This window comes from Thermobia domestica, chromosome 14 (genome assembly GCF_964235325.1).
Source record: "Thermobia domestica chromosome 14, izTheDome1.hap1.1, whole genome shotgun sequence".
Taxonomy (NCBI): Eukaryota; Metazoa; Arthropoda; class Insecta; order Zygentoma; family Lepismatidae; genus Thermobia; species Thermobia domestica.
Genome location: NC_137467.1, coordinates 172,392,527 through 172,406,976, shown reverse-complemented (window position 1 = coordinate 172,406,976; position 14,450 = coordinate 172,392,527). Strand labels below are relative to the sequence as shown.

Sequence of the window (14,450 nt, the reverse complement as noted above, 5' to 3'; positions counted from 1 at the left end):
TTCCAGTCTATACTTATATTTGTACAGATAAAAGTAAATCGTGAGCCAAAAGCTAAATTTCGTGACTTTTCCTTGACTTTCATGACCGTTTCCTGATTTCATGACTTTCGTGACCGATAGACACCCTGTATCAGTATTGAAACCGGAAATAGTAAATTTCCACCACTTCCGGTTTTGGTAGTGTGTAGTGGATTTTCATGGTATATACTCTTGAGAGACTGAATGAATTGCAGAAAACTGCTTGTCGCTATCAATTAACATTTTTGTTGTATGGTGATAAATAGAAACCGGAAATTGTTAATTTTAACCACTTCCGGCTTGAACAGAGGTGTTCTAGGTGTTTCGGATCATAATGGTACAGTAGTTTGAGATACTGAATCATTTGCGAAAAGCCGCTTCTCGCTATGTTACCATTCTCGTTCTATGGCGATAAATGTTGAAACCGAAAACGGCTAAATTGAACCACTTCTGATTTGAAAAGAGGTTGGTTACTGGTGAAGATGGACTATATTCTTGGAACAGAATTCATCGCAGTAGTTTCTGCTATGTGGAAAACAGTATTGAAACCGGAAGTATTAATCAATTCCAACAACTTCCGGTTTCGGTAATGTTTGGGATAGTAATATGTTGTCTTAAGACGCTGAATCGTTTAAAAAAAATCGCTCCTCGCTATCTGTTACCGTTTTCGACTTATACCGATAAACGTTGAAACCGGAAATGGCTAATTTTAACCACTTTGGGTTTTAATAGAAAGTTTAAATTAATAGGAGTGGCAATAGACTTTTTCATCAAGAGTCGAGACTTGTTTTATCTTCTTTCATTTAACATAAGCTTTCATACGATAATCAACTTGAACCCCTTTCCATTTCAACATTTTGAGTTGGACCCCATCTGGGACCCTGGACAATTTATTTTACTTTGGTACGTTATACTTTTGAAATGATGAAAGGCATGTCTTTCTGTTTTCATATCTGTCTCACCGTTTCAGATTTTTCGGGGTTGCAACGGACTTTAAGACACGCTTAAAGGTGTTAATAAAAATGAGTACCGTGTTATCCTCGAGTGAAACGCTTGAGACCTCCCCAATTTTGGTAACCGGTTTTGATCTTACCTTGACCCAAGCTTTCAGGAATTATATAGATCACCCCCATTTTGTGGGTTCAGGTTCAAGTACATTCCGTGTAAGAGGTGTTGATAAGCGAAACTGGTGTTCCACACCAACTTACGCGGATATCAACATGACGGGACTTGAGTTATTATAACAAAGGAAAAATTATATCGTTTAGTTATTTTCAAAAGAAGGAAATGTTTGAATTAAAGAAAATCAAAACGGGGGAATAATCAGCCCGGGAAATTAGGTAGGTCAAGAGGATGCTTCCTTTTTTTTGTATGAATAGAATAAACGGTTAGACTTATTCCTAAATTTTTGTATCATATCATATAGGATTTATCGGTCTGCAATTCTTACCATTATAACTGCAATTTATGTATAAATTAAAATATATTTAATTCTCAAACTCAGGTGGGCAATTGTCCACTTCCTTTCCTGTGTCGGGCATAGTCCCTCGAAACAAAATCCTAAATATGCCATTGGTTGTCTTCAACATTGGAAGGTGGGCAGATTTGAGGCTTATTCTAGGAAAGGGAGATTAAACTCATATTACGGTAGATGAATTTGATTTCTGAGGTGAACCTGTTGTAGAGTATATTACATATTAGGCGATGTAGATGAAGTAGTAGTACATATCAGTATTACAAATCACTGCCGTGAACACATTCTGAAATCTGAATACATGCATATTTAAAATTGGTATGTTTCTAATTAGGCATCCACAAAGATCCACGTTAAAATTGTTTTATAATAATATAAATAATGACTTCCCCAAAACTATGAAGAAAGAATATCAATTATGTATGACGCAACAATACTCTTTAGTAAGACTATTCATGGCTTTGGATTGATTGTTTTAACAAAAGAGACACTGACCAAAGCTTAAAACCCACTTTATTTTAAATTATAATTTGTAACTGTTTCGGATATCTAGCATATCCTTCTTCAGACACTATCGAAATTAATGAAAATACAGACATATATATAAATGTTGTTATAACAAAGTTTAAATTCTTTAACCGTCATATATATAGTCATTGTTATAAAAAGTTTAAATTCTTTTAATAGACATATATATATATATATATAGTAATTGTTGTACTTTTTTATTTTTCTTTCTTTCTTTCTTTCTTCTTTTTTTCTCTCTTATTTACTGAGGCCTTCAGCCAATCCTATAAGTCTTCGTGTTCACTTTCCAAGCGGACAAAGGTGGAGCAGTGATAGTTATGGAGAAAGAAGAATGGTACAAGAAGAAACTGGAAGATTTATGTGACAATACATATGAGGTTATAGAGGATAAGGACATGAAGGAAGAGGATCTATTGAAGAAAGTAATGAAAGAAGGAAGAGGTTTCAAGAAATGGATAAATATACAAGGAAGGATACCAAGAATGAAAGGTTTCCCAAAATTACACAAGAAAGAGGTGAAGCTTAGACCAGTACTAGACTGTAGAGGCAACTACTGGGAGCCACTAGAGAAGGAGTTGAAGGAGATCTGTGAAAGCATAAGAGAAGGACAAGAATCGTGCAGAGTGAAGAACACAGAAGAAGCCAAGGAATTGTTAAGAAGAGTGGATCTTATTGGAGGCAGAAAACTTATGTTTAGTCTTGATGTTAAGGCTATGTTTCCGAGCCTTAGTAGAGAAGCAATAATAAGTGTCATGGGTATGGAAGAAATGGGTAGTAAAAGTATAAAAGGAAGAAATGGGTAGTAAAAGTATAAAAGGATGGACAAAAGAGAAAGTAGTTAAGGCTTTGAAGTTAATATGGGAAAACAGTTATTGTATAATCGGTGAGAAAGTGGTAAAAATAAGAAAAGGAATCAGTATAGGTTCGAGGCTGAGCCCAGTACTGGCAGAAATAATTATGAACAAATGGGAGAAAAAGGTGAAAGAACAAGGGGTAAGAACTTGATCATATTTTGTGGGTATGTGGATGACTGTCTAGACTTGTGGAAAGGGACTTGGAGACAATTAGAGAACTTCAAAGATAGTGTGGAAGATAAAGAAAAAGGCATAAGCTTGGAAATGGAGTTGGAAGAAAATGGAAGAATAAACTTTTTAGACATGACCATAATAAAACAACGAGAAGGGCTGGTTACGAGGTGGTACCAGAAAGAGTGCTCAGCGGGAGTGTACTGCCATGAGAGGAGCGACGTGGATAGGAGTACAAAGAGAAATTTCATAACAAATATGATAAGAAGAATAGAAATGATGGAGGACGAAGAGGAAGGAAGGAAGGAGAGCATACAGAAATTCTACAGACAGTTAGAGAAGAACGGTTACAGCAAGAAAGAGTTAGAGAAGGAAGAAGAACGCAGGAAGAGAAAGAGAGGGAGAAAGAAGAATGAAGAGGATGAGAGTGGAAAATGGCATGGCATAGAAAGTATAGGAGAAGAAACGGAGAAACTGAAGAATTTATTGAAGAAAGGAGGGGTCAGAACTTATAGAAAGGGTGGAGAAACTTTATTAAGATCAATAAAGAAGAAGAATAGAAAAGGAACTAAAAATATTAATGAAGAGGAACAAGGGGTCATCTACAGGGTATGGTATGAGGACTGCGATATGTCATATATAGGAGAGACAGGATAGAGAATGAAAGAAAGGATAAAACAACATGAAGATGATGTAGGAGGAAGAAAGATACCAATGCCATATACAAACATGTTAAGGAGACGAATCACGGAATTAATTGGGATAAGACGGAAGTATTGGAGATGGAGAAAAGAATGATAATAAGGAAGTGGAAAGAAGCGGATTGGATAAAGAAGGTAGGAAGAGATAAACTGATGAACTGGACAGGGGGCTTACCAATTAATGAATTATGGCAAGGAAGTTTGAACAGCATAGAGAAAAATAAAAATAAAAAAAAGGCCCATATAAGAACCAAAAATGAAGGAACGTGATTAATTGGAAAGTGAACACGAAGACTTATAGGATTGGCTGAAGGAATCAGTAAATAAGAAAAAGAAGAAAAAAATAAATAAAAATAAAAAATACAACAATGACTATATATATATGTCTGTTAAAAGAATTTAAACTTTTTATAACAATGACTATATATATGACGGTTAAAGAATTTAAACTTTGTTATAACAACATTTATATATATGTCTGTATTTTCATTAATTTCGATAGTGTCTGAAGAAGGATATGCTAGATATCCGAAACAGTTACAAATTATAATTTAAAATAAAGTGGGTTTTAAGCTTTGGTCAGTGTCTCTTTTGTTAAAACAATACTCTTATTTGAACAAAATGATGATAATCTCAATAGCATTACAGGAATCGTTACAGAAATCTGACGCATGTCATATACTCTTTAGTTAACACATGTAACCTTAAGATTATGGAAAAAATATTCCAGCAATTAAATTATTTTCTTTGCTTACGAAGCATCCTCTCTCAAAAGAAAAATTGGAACACGCGGAAATACGTAGGAACAAACCATGGTTCGAACTAGCAGAGAAGAAAAAACAGGCAAAATTACGTTGGCTACCAAATCCGAATGAAATAACTACACAAAATTTCGCAGATATCAGGCTGGAAACTTCCAAAACTTTTAGAACAAAGAAACGTGATTTTTTGAAAGCTAAAATTAAGGAACCTGAATATAATAGTAAAAATAAAAAATTCGGTACATGTATAAAGGGATCAACGAATTTAAGAAAGGCTATCAACCTGGTGCTTATATTAAAGAAAGCTGACGGAACAGTTCTCACTGATACAGATAGCATTTTAAATAGATGGAAAGATTTTTTGACGATTTGCTTAACACGCAGCCAAAAACTAATGTGCGAGGAGAAAGGGAGATACACACCGCAGAACAATATATTCCAGAACCCAACCGAATAGAAGTAGAAATTGCTATAAAGAAATTAAAGAAACACAAATCTCTGGGTGTAGATGAAATTCCGGCTGAGTTAATTTTAGCTGGAGGCAAAAAATTGTGGAACAAGATACACAAACTCATTCTTCTTATCTGGAACAAGGAAGAATTGTCACAAGAGTGGAAAGAATCAATCATTGTTCCAATCCACAAGAAAGGCGACAAAACTGAATGTAATAATTATCTAGGCATTTCTCTTGTGTCAACATCCTATAACATCCTTTCAAACATTCTATTACCAAGATTGGCCCCATGGGCAGATGAAATTATTGGGGATTATCAAAGCGGATTTAGACGAAATCGATCAACTATCGACCAAATATTTACCATTAGCCAAATACTCGAAAAGAAGTGGGAATACAGTAGCCCGGTACATTAACTATTTATTGATTTTAAAAAGGCTTACGACTCGGTTAGGAGAGAAACACTGTACAACGTTCTTACAGAATTTGGAATACCGAAAAAACTAATTAGATCAATTATGGCATGTTTAAATGAATCCCAAAGTAAAGTCTGGGTAGGAAAACCTTTGTCCACAAGCTTTCACATCGAGAATGGCCTGAAACAAGGAGATGCGTTGTCGCCATTATTTTTCAACTTTGTCCTGGAATACGCTAAAAGGAAAATCAAAGATAACAACCAGGGCCTAGAGTTGAAAGGTGTTCACCAGATTATGCCGTACGCTGATTATGTAAATTTAATAAGGGATGATAGGAGAATAATAGAAAGAAATGCAGAGGTCTTATTAAACGCTTGCAGGGACATGGGTTTAGAAGTAAATGCAGAGAAAACTAGATACATGGAAGTGCGTCGGGACCGTAATACGGCAAATTATCAATGCGTTAAAACACTACAGAATACGATTCTTTTTAAAATATGGAAAAGCTAAGAGAAATCAACTTCATCTTACATTCCTTTCTGGCAGTCGGACACAAATCATCACACTTATCCCAAAAAGCACTTTCCACGTCAGATTATTGGGGGGGTGGGGACAGTTCCCCAGGTTCAAGATTGGGGGGACATGTCACCGTCGTCCCCTCTAGGATTTGCGCCAGTGGGCGCACATGAAAGATGACTATTAGATGCTATTTTTCCACCGGCGGTATATTTCTTCATTGTACAGAACCTATATTGTATGTTTTCAAGTGGAGCGTTAAAAGTATGTTTAGTACAAGGGGTCCAGAAGCACGTAAAAAACACAAAATTTCCAGGAGAAATGAATGATGCAAGTATTTAGACTAACATAACGTAACCAAATCTAACCTAACCTAACATAAACTAACCTAAGCTAACCTGTACTAACTTAATATTAGTAGAAATAAGCGAAATTCTATGATTTTTTGGAAAATTAAGCGGGACTCCTACACTAATATAACATAAACTAAACTAACCTAACCTAACGTAAACTAGCCTAACCTAACCTACCCTAAACTAACCGAATGTGAACAGAAGTGACCAAAATTGTAACATTTTTTTAGAGGAAAGAGCTGGACCCCTTCAGCTAAACATAGGCCTCCCGCTTTCTCGAACACCTATCATCGGTGACACGCCTGTTTCCTTCGGAAGCACCCATGTTACAGCGCGGGCCTAGCAGCTTCGCCTTGCCCTGACTCAGCACTCGTGCTTTTTAGTACTCACCTGGCACATATCGGTTTGTTTTTTGCACTAAAATTTTATGCCACACATTCGGAAGTCATATTTACTCGCAAACCGTAAAATAATTGTAAATTTTCAACAGTTACTTCTGGTAGCCCCCTTGAATTTTATCTACACCAAGTGGTTGTTCAGTAGAAACCTTTTAGGGGACAATAAGAAGGAAATTAGTGAAAGAATAATAATTTCTTAACAATTGTTTCTAGTGGTGCCTCAAAAGTAAAGAAATACGTATATCATAACATCATGTATAGCCTGATTAACTTGCACGTATGTATCTTTTCTAAATGTTGACCTCATAACCTATTGAACCAAAGCTTTCCCAATATTGTTCTTACATGTAGCCTTGCACTAAATATTCTGAAATAACCAATGAAACTCAAGCTCTGAAAATAACATGGGATGTAGTGAACCTTGTATTTAGCTAACTTACTTTAAAAATATCTTTGGAACTTGTTTTTCTACAAAGAGACTATAAACACTCGCGAAATTTTTTCACTTTCGATTCCATGAAATTTGTTTTCTTGTAGTCAATCATTCGTTAGCCAACAGATACTGTTATGCTGTGGTAGTGCAAGTCTTATCAAGGATTCTTTTGTGTCTTACGGTTTATAGTCTGTGTTGTGGTAGAAGCAAAAATGAAGTTGATAATTTAAGGAAATCCAAATGTTTTGCAGCTGTTCGAGCCTATAAGAACACAAAATGCTAGTATTATAGTTTTCAAGTTCTTTGTTTTATTTTATTATTTCTTAAAAATCCAAACTTCTGAGTTTATTTCAAGGCCATATTATATCGACAACTTTCTGTATCGATCATACTTATCGATATGCTCATGACATTTAATCATATGAACATTTACTTGGAAAATGATAATTTCGTTAAGAGATAATTTGCGTATAAAGATAATTCATGCTAGAATTACTTTAAAATCTTCGTGAGTGTATTCATTCCTTGTGATTTTATCAGTGACGTAGATAAACCACTATGTGAAAAACAGAAACAAATAATTATCCAGGAACATTTAGAAACAAGGTGACAGAAGCTATATAAACAATGAACTTGGAAAAAATGATAATTAACACCGATGAGATATATTTACATTAGTGTTGTGGAAGTGTCTTTTAATGCAAAATGTGTGACACTGGTGGACACTGTACGTCTTTTGTGAGACGGTGGAGACTATGGATTCAACCAGGGCTTATGACTTTGTACATTTTTGTAGTGTTTGTTTTAGTATTAATAGTTATAGCAAATGTAGTAAAACATGGAGTAAGGGAGCAAGATCAAGGATCGTTAATTGGAGGTGTATTTGTTGTTATGGCCTTACCCATAACATTCTGGCAAATAGTACAGCACCTTGTACATTATACGAAACCCTCTTTGCAAAAACATATTATAAGGTAAGATTTAGTATTCATAATGCAACATTACTTTCTTTCAAAATTTATAAAGTTTCAAAACGTTGTATCCAGCAAATGCTGAAAATATGAAGCAACTATAAACAGATAAATTTATGTTAGCAAACTATTAGCAATACTAATTTTCTAAATCTGTATTTGCGTATGTACTGGGCATATTTTTGGAACAGGGGGCCAGAATATTTTGCGTAAATTTCGTGCTTTCTTGCTATATTTTCTGTATTTTTTGATGGATAGGTTAGTTTGGGTCAGTTTGGGTTAGGTTAGTATATTTGGATTTGGGGCACCAGCATTCTTTGTTTAAAATTCGTACTTTCTTCCTGTATTTTCTGTTTTTCACAGTTTAGGCTAGATTAGGTCAGATTACGTTAGGTTGGGTAAGTTAGGTTATGTTGTTTTAGTACTTATACCCTGATCGGTGAACGATGATTTCTGACAGCTTTTTTGCACAAGGCCACGGCGAGCGAGCAGAAGACAGCAGTCAACCAACCTTAGGCTTAGAACCTGTCGTGTCTCCATGGTAACCACTGTACATTGCCAAACTTTCACTCAGCCCCTCCCATCCTCAACGAGGAAGCAGACGATTCTCCCCTTGCGCGAGAAGCACATGGCAACACTGCACTCGTCAGTCGTCCTCGCGAGCTGAGCTGTCAGAAGTGATCGTTCGCCGGCCAGGGTATAGTAATTACACTTAACATCAATTCATTTCTCCTATAAACATGGTGACTACCTGATTATGGCCCCCCCAGTTCCAAAATTATCCCATGTACTGATTGTCACTATCACTTCACTTCCCGAGATATAAAAATCGAAGAATTGCAAGTTATTTTTGAAAAAAAAAAAAAAAAAAAACATTCATTCCATTGATGCGGTAAATGAATGTACAAGTATATATATTTTCACTATGAATGGCATTACTGCTGTATCGCTGAACCAACGAAAATTGAAAAAAAAAAAAAAAAAAGAATATTATTTAGTTTCTTCCCAAAATACCGTACTAGGTTGTGACCCTGGATCACTTCGTAGTGATTATTGTTTGAAATACAGTGTCGACGTATGGCATAAAAATTAGTGCATAAAACATGAACCAACTTTTGCTAGGTTCACTAAGAACACGAATGCTATCTCAGGGTAGAGGGGCCCGAGCGGTAGCTAGGGGGTACGTCAGCGACGGTGGATATACACATACATGAGGATAGTGGAAAAACACCTTATATGTCATAAAATGCAGGGTTTATGTGTTCTAAAGCTTTGGGAAGGGGGGGGGGGGCTACAACACAAAATTTCAGCCAAAATGTACTAAATTAGGTTAGGTATTCCTATTCTTTTCTATAGTTTCAGTTCGTTTCTACGCTTAATATAAATTGTTCACCTGTTTAGTAGACCGTGCCTTTCATACAATTCCAACAAGTGACACTACTTATTTTTGTACAACTCGATAAAACTCAAACACGATATGTGACAATCTTGTCATTTACACATCATTTCCACCCTGCTTTTCCCATAAATCATAACAAATGTACCTCTCCGCCAAATAGTCCCCGCCGCTTCCACATATAGTGTCTCTTACAACATCAAAAGCAACTAACAACATCAAGTATCTTAACTTGAACTATTCCCTTCACCTGACTTTCACTCACTCTTCCTGACAAACCAAAATAAATTCTTCAATTCATCTGGTAAATTTTCTAAAATTGGTCCAGCGATACAGCAGTTAACTTCGTTATAGATTTCATTGTATTGATACACTCATGTCCAAAATTATTGTCGCATGTCTATAAATATGTTTTGGTAGGAATATAAGTAATTTGATAACGAATTCGCGCGGTATTTCTTATAATGTTAGTATGTGATAATCGACAAAGACATGTATGTGGAAAATTGCATATCAAAAGAGCAGTAAATAAGAACAGTAAAACGAAAACAAAACTTTCTTGTCCATTTAACAACATTTTGTTTTACTCATTATTCTTTTCCTATGAAATTTACCAAGAATATACATTTTCTGATCATTCACATAGTATCAGTATTAAAAGTACCCTACAAAATCATTATTAAATTATATTCTTACAAGAAGACAGTTATAGATGTGCGACAATCATTTTGGACATGAATGTACATGAAGTCAGCTAGGTCTTTTCAAATTCTATACTTACCTCAGTTACTTACCATTCGTCAATGTGTTTCATCGTAAATTCATTTGACTAGATACGATATTCGTTGAAAATGTGAGAAATACCCAAGATCCTTAGTATCGTTAAAAAGACATGAAATTGGGTAGGGTTCTAGAACACTGGTCCGTGTTCCCATTGAGTCATAAAAAAGAAAGTAATCATCCTGATCACTAACCCGCCCTCTTTTTTTATTGCTTGCTCGGCATTAGTATGTAAATTCGAGTATTGAGCTTTGATAAAGAAAGGAACCAACCAATTGAGCTGCTGACTCACCTTCACCAATGCGTGCGGACCAGCAACCTTCCTCATATTCTCAGTTTTGTCAACCATGAGAATTAACCATGGTATCAGGAAGATATGCACAACTTCCTTTATGTGCATACCCATCGTGACTAACGCACCTGTTTTCTATGGACGCGCTACTGCACGGACCCTCCAGTTTTGCCTCACCTGATTAGATGCGGCCTAGCTTGTAATGAACTAGAACATTGGTGCATGTTAATTGCATTATAAGCACATTTTTATTGTAGTCTTACAGCAGAACAACAATAACTCCCGACGCTGGTAAACTTCAGCCCAACATAGTATGTTAGTTTAAGTTATCTTCAGTTAGTTTGACTTACAGTCTTTTCTTGGGTAGAATAAACTACCCGCACAGTAATATGACAAGCTATTTATGGAAAACACATTCACTCAAATAAATTCTATGCTACGTTTTTTCCAGACAACCAGTCCGATTTAAAAACATGCTTTCTTGCATATTTTGTGATTTGAGGTTCTATTTGAACGAAGAAAAAGATTTTGTTTCATCATTAGAATTGGCAAATAATAAAAGTGTAAAAATAAGACGTCGTTAGTAATACTTTTTACTTTAGTTACAAAATCTGGTACTTTATTTTTTGACTGTTTTCTGTTTTTGTTTTACAGGATACTATGGATGGTGCCTATTTATGCATTAAATGCCGTAAGTAATTTTTTTTTTCAAGCTGTTTTGTTTGTCAGATCAAGCAATATCTTTTCAGGATGATAGTAATTTTATAACAGAACGTGTAGGATAGGAGATATACCGGTAGCAAAACTAACCATTTAATTCTTCCGGAGTTTATCTATTGAATGAATAAAGAAAGATCAGTGGCGTGTTTAAGGGGGGCTTCCAGGCTTAATCCCAACCCCGAAATTTTATTTACTATTTTAAATTGAATGAAGTATCTTGCAGAATTTTTACATTTTCAGGAATAAAGTTAGCAACCCCTCCGAAGCAAAATCGTAAATGTGCTACAGAAAGGGTAAGGTAGTAAATTTATTTAGACTAATAAATAGGTTTGAGATTTATATTTACTGTAATACGGAAGGTATATCGTCATTGGCTTCACGCGAAAAGTTGTAGTGACGTTTATGGGGAGCGGCCAGCTTGGTTACTGGTATCTCGCTGAGCGCAGTAGACGGTTGGTGGTGATTGGCTACCCTCTTACCACATCCCTAGTGATGAGCAGGTCCAAGCGCGGGAAGCCAACAACGTTATATCTTCTGGAGTATAAAAAACGTGAAAATATGCCCTTAAGAAACAGCTTATTTACTTCAGATCCACTTTTTACGTTGTTTACTGTGTGTAGAATGAGTTTCCATAGTACACTACGAGGAGTTTTTCAAGATTTTCTAGTGTCGGTCTTTCTCTGTTGTCTATTTAAACAAATTTATGAGCAGAAGATGACCTTTTGAACATAATATTTTTAACATTATTATCTCGTGTGACTTTGTAGTAAATTCTAGCCTAATACACTAAAGACATACTATACAAAGCATAGAATCACAGCATGGAGTGTTTAAATGCTTGAGGTATTTAATATTTTGTTAAGATTCACTTTTCTCAACTTTATAAGGGGTGAAGAAATAATATCTAGTGTGTTAACCCTTTGAGTAGCAAGCATTGAAAATTTCCCGTTAATATGTTTTGATTTATGGTTGAAACACACCTTTATAATCATGATTTCGCAATTTTTAAAGTATGTTCAACGAAGTTAAAAAGATCGTTACTGAAATTTCTCTGTGTGCGTGTTTGTTTATTTGTTTGTTTGTTTTATTTGCGAAGTTTTCAATTTTGAGCCCTCCATTCAATAAAGCATGAAAAACTATCTAAAAGAAGTAATGGAATTTTTCGCGTCACTCTTACCGTTCCCGAGATATTGGCCAAAAATGTTTTCATTTCGGGGGATCTAAGAAGCCATATCTCGGGAACCATAAGTCATAGGGAGATCATATTGGTGTTTATTTATTTATTTATTTTATTTGTACCTGTTACAGGAAATAAATCCCAATTACAATAGGCTTACATATTAGTAAAATATCAGTGAGTATAATATAAAAAGGAAAAGAAAAAAAAGAGAACAGATAAATAACAGTTAAAAAGACACTAATAAGCGTACAAGATAATTTGAAAATATAATATTCAACTTAAATATTTTCACAACAAGGCTTAGTATTTACTCTCACGCTGCTTATATTACAATAGATTTAATTGTTTTTATATAAGATGAAAAAGATGATGAAAAATCTAACTCAATATTGGTTGCCGATAAATTATTGTTTAAGTTTTACACATTCTCATTAGTGGTGAATTCAAGTATGCTTCAGTTTTAGCTCTTGTAAGATGGAATGGCACCCTGTTACGAAGATGGATTTTTCACATTAAAATGTAATTTACTCAGTAATTCCTGATTATCTACAGTGCCATTTACTAGCTTGAACAAAAAAGTAACAGGGAAATCTCCCGTCTTACAGATAACATAGAACAGTTAAATGTATTTAATAATTCCTTATAAGATATGTTTTCTCTAATGGAATTTAGCTTATAAATTTGATAATACAAATATCTCAAAAATTTCTTCTGAATACGTTCAATTTTCTTTTCATAACACTTGTAGTAAGGCGACCATATAATAGAAACATATTCAATTTTACTACGAACCATACTGTTAAATAGGGTTGTATAAGCCTTAATCTGTTTAAACTCCCTTGTATTTCGTGTTAAAAAAAACAAGAGATTTAAATGCATCGTTTACGATATTGTCAATATGTTGTTTGAAACATAATTTACTATTTACAAGTATACCTAAATCATTTACTTCATACACTTTTTGTATAATAATATTGTTAATTTTATAGTCATGATCGTAATTAGAGACCTTTCCCGAAAACGAAATTGATACACATTTATTGATATTAAATGGTAACTTATTTTTAATACTCCATGCATAACAGTTATCCAAATCTGCTTGCAGTTGTGATACATCATTACTATCTCTTATCTCCTTATATATTTTCATATCATCTGCACATAATAGACATTTTGAATATCTAATGACAGTAGGCAAATCATTTATAAATAACAAAAACAATAATGGGCCAAGATTAGAGCCTTGGGGTATACCTGAAGTTATGTCATATACTATTGAGTTAGTTTGATTGAATGTTACGTACTGCTTCCTACCTTGTAAATAAGAGCATAGCAACATCAACAATTTGTCAGAAAAACCCATATTTGATAATTTCATTAGCAGTATATCGTGGTCAAGTCTATCAAAAGCCTTTGCAAAGTCTGTGTATATAGCATCAACTGTAGATTTGTTATTAAGATAGTCGAAAATGTCTTGAATAAATATAAATAAATTCGTAGTGGTAGACCGTCCTGCATAGAATCCATGCTGATAAATCGAAATATATATGGTTTTACATGGTTGAAAATTTTTGTATATAATATCTGTTGTAAGTGGATATTTTCGATCCACTTACTTGTAATAAATTAACTGTGTAAAAGTATCTAGTTTAAATATATATATATATATATATATATATATATATATATATATATATATATATATATATATATATATATATATATATATAATCTAATAGTTTTTAAGCTTATTAAATTCCAGGCCTAAATAATTATTTAGGTGCTTATATATTTATATAGTTTCTAATGTTTATATAATTTGTATAACTTATTTGTATATAATTTGTATCATATTTATCATATTTTTTTTTTAAACCTTAGAGAGATTGCCTTTGAAGATTTACTTCTTAAATAAAAACACTGTTACATTTGCTTCCATAGTTTAAGAATCGGATACGTGCTTGTTAACTATTAAAACTTCACGATGGGAGGTTGGTAGCGTCGTTTTTTTCAAATTGATAACAAACTTTCTTT

General features: G+C 34.1%; 2 protein-coding genes across 2 annotated transcripts in view; one reads left to right on the top strand and one right to left on the bottom strand.

Moving 5' to 3' along the window:
• LOC145670474 (solute carrier family 45 member 3-like) overlaps positions 1–7,220 on the bottom strand; it is a 46,889-nt gene extending 39,669 nt beyond the window's left edge. Inside the window, exon 1 of the mRNA XM_081739188.1 lies at positions 7,085–7,220. The gene's annotated coding sequence lies outside the window, so the exon portion shown is untranslated. The remainder of the gene's footprint in view (positions 1–7,084) is intronic.
• Positions 7,221–7,290: 70 nt separating this feature from the next.
• Positions 7,291–14,450, top strand: part of LOC145670475 (transmembrane protein 184C) — a 53,208-nt gene continuing 46,048 nt past the window's right edge. Inside the window, exons 1-2 of the mRNA XM_081739189.1 lie at positions 7,291–8,051; positions 11,171–11,207. Of these exons, the coding sequence (XP_081595315.1) occupies positions 7,783–8,051; positions 11,171–11,207 (306 nt within the window). The 5' untranslated portion in view covers positions 7,291–7,782. The remainder of the gene's footprint in view (positions 8,052–11,170; positions 11,208–14,450) is intronic.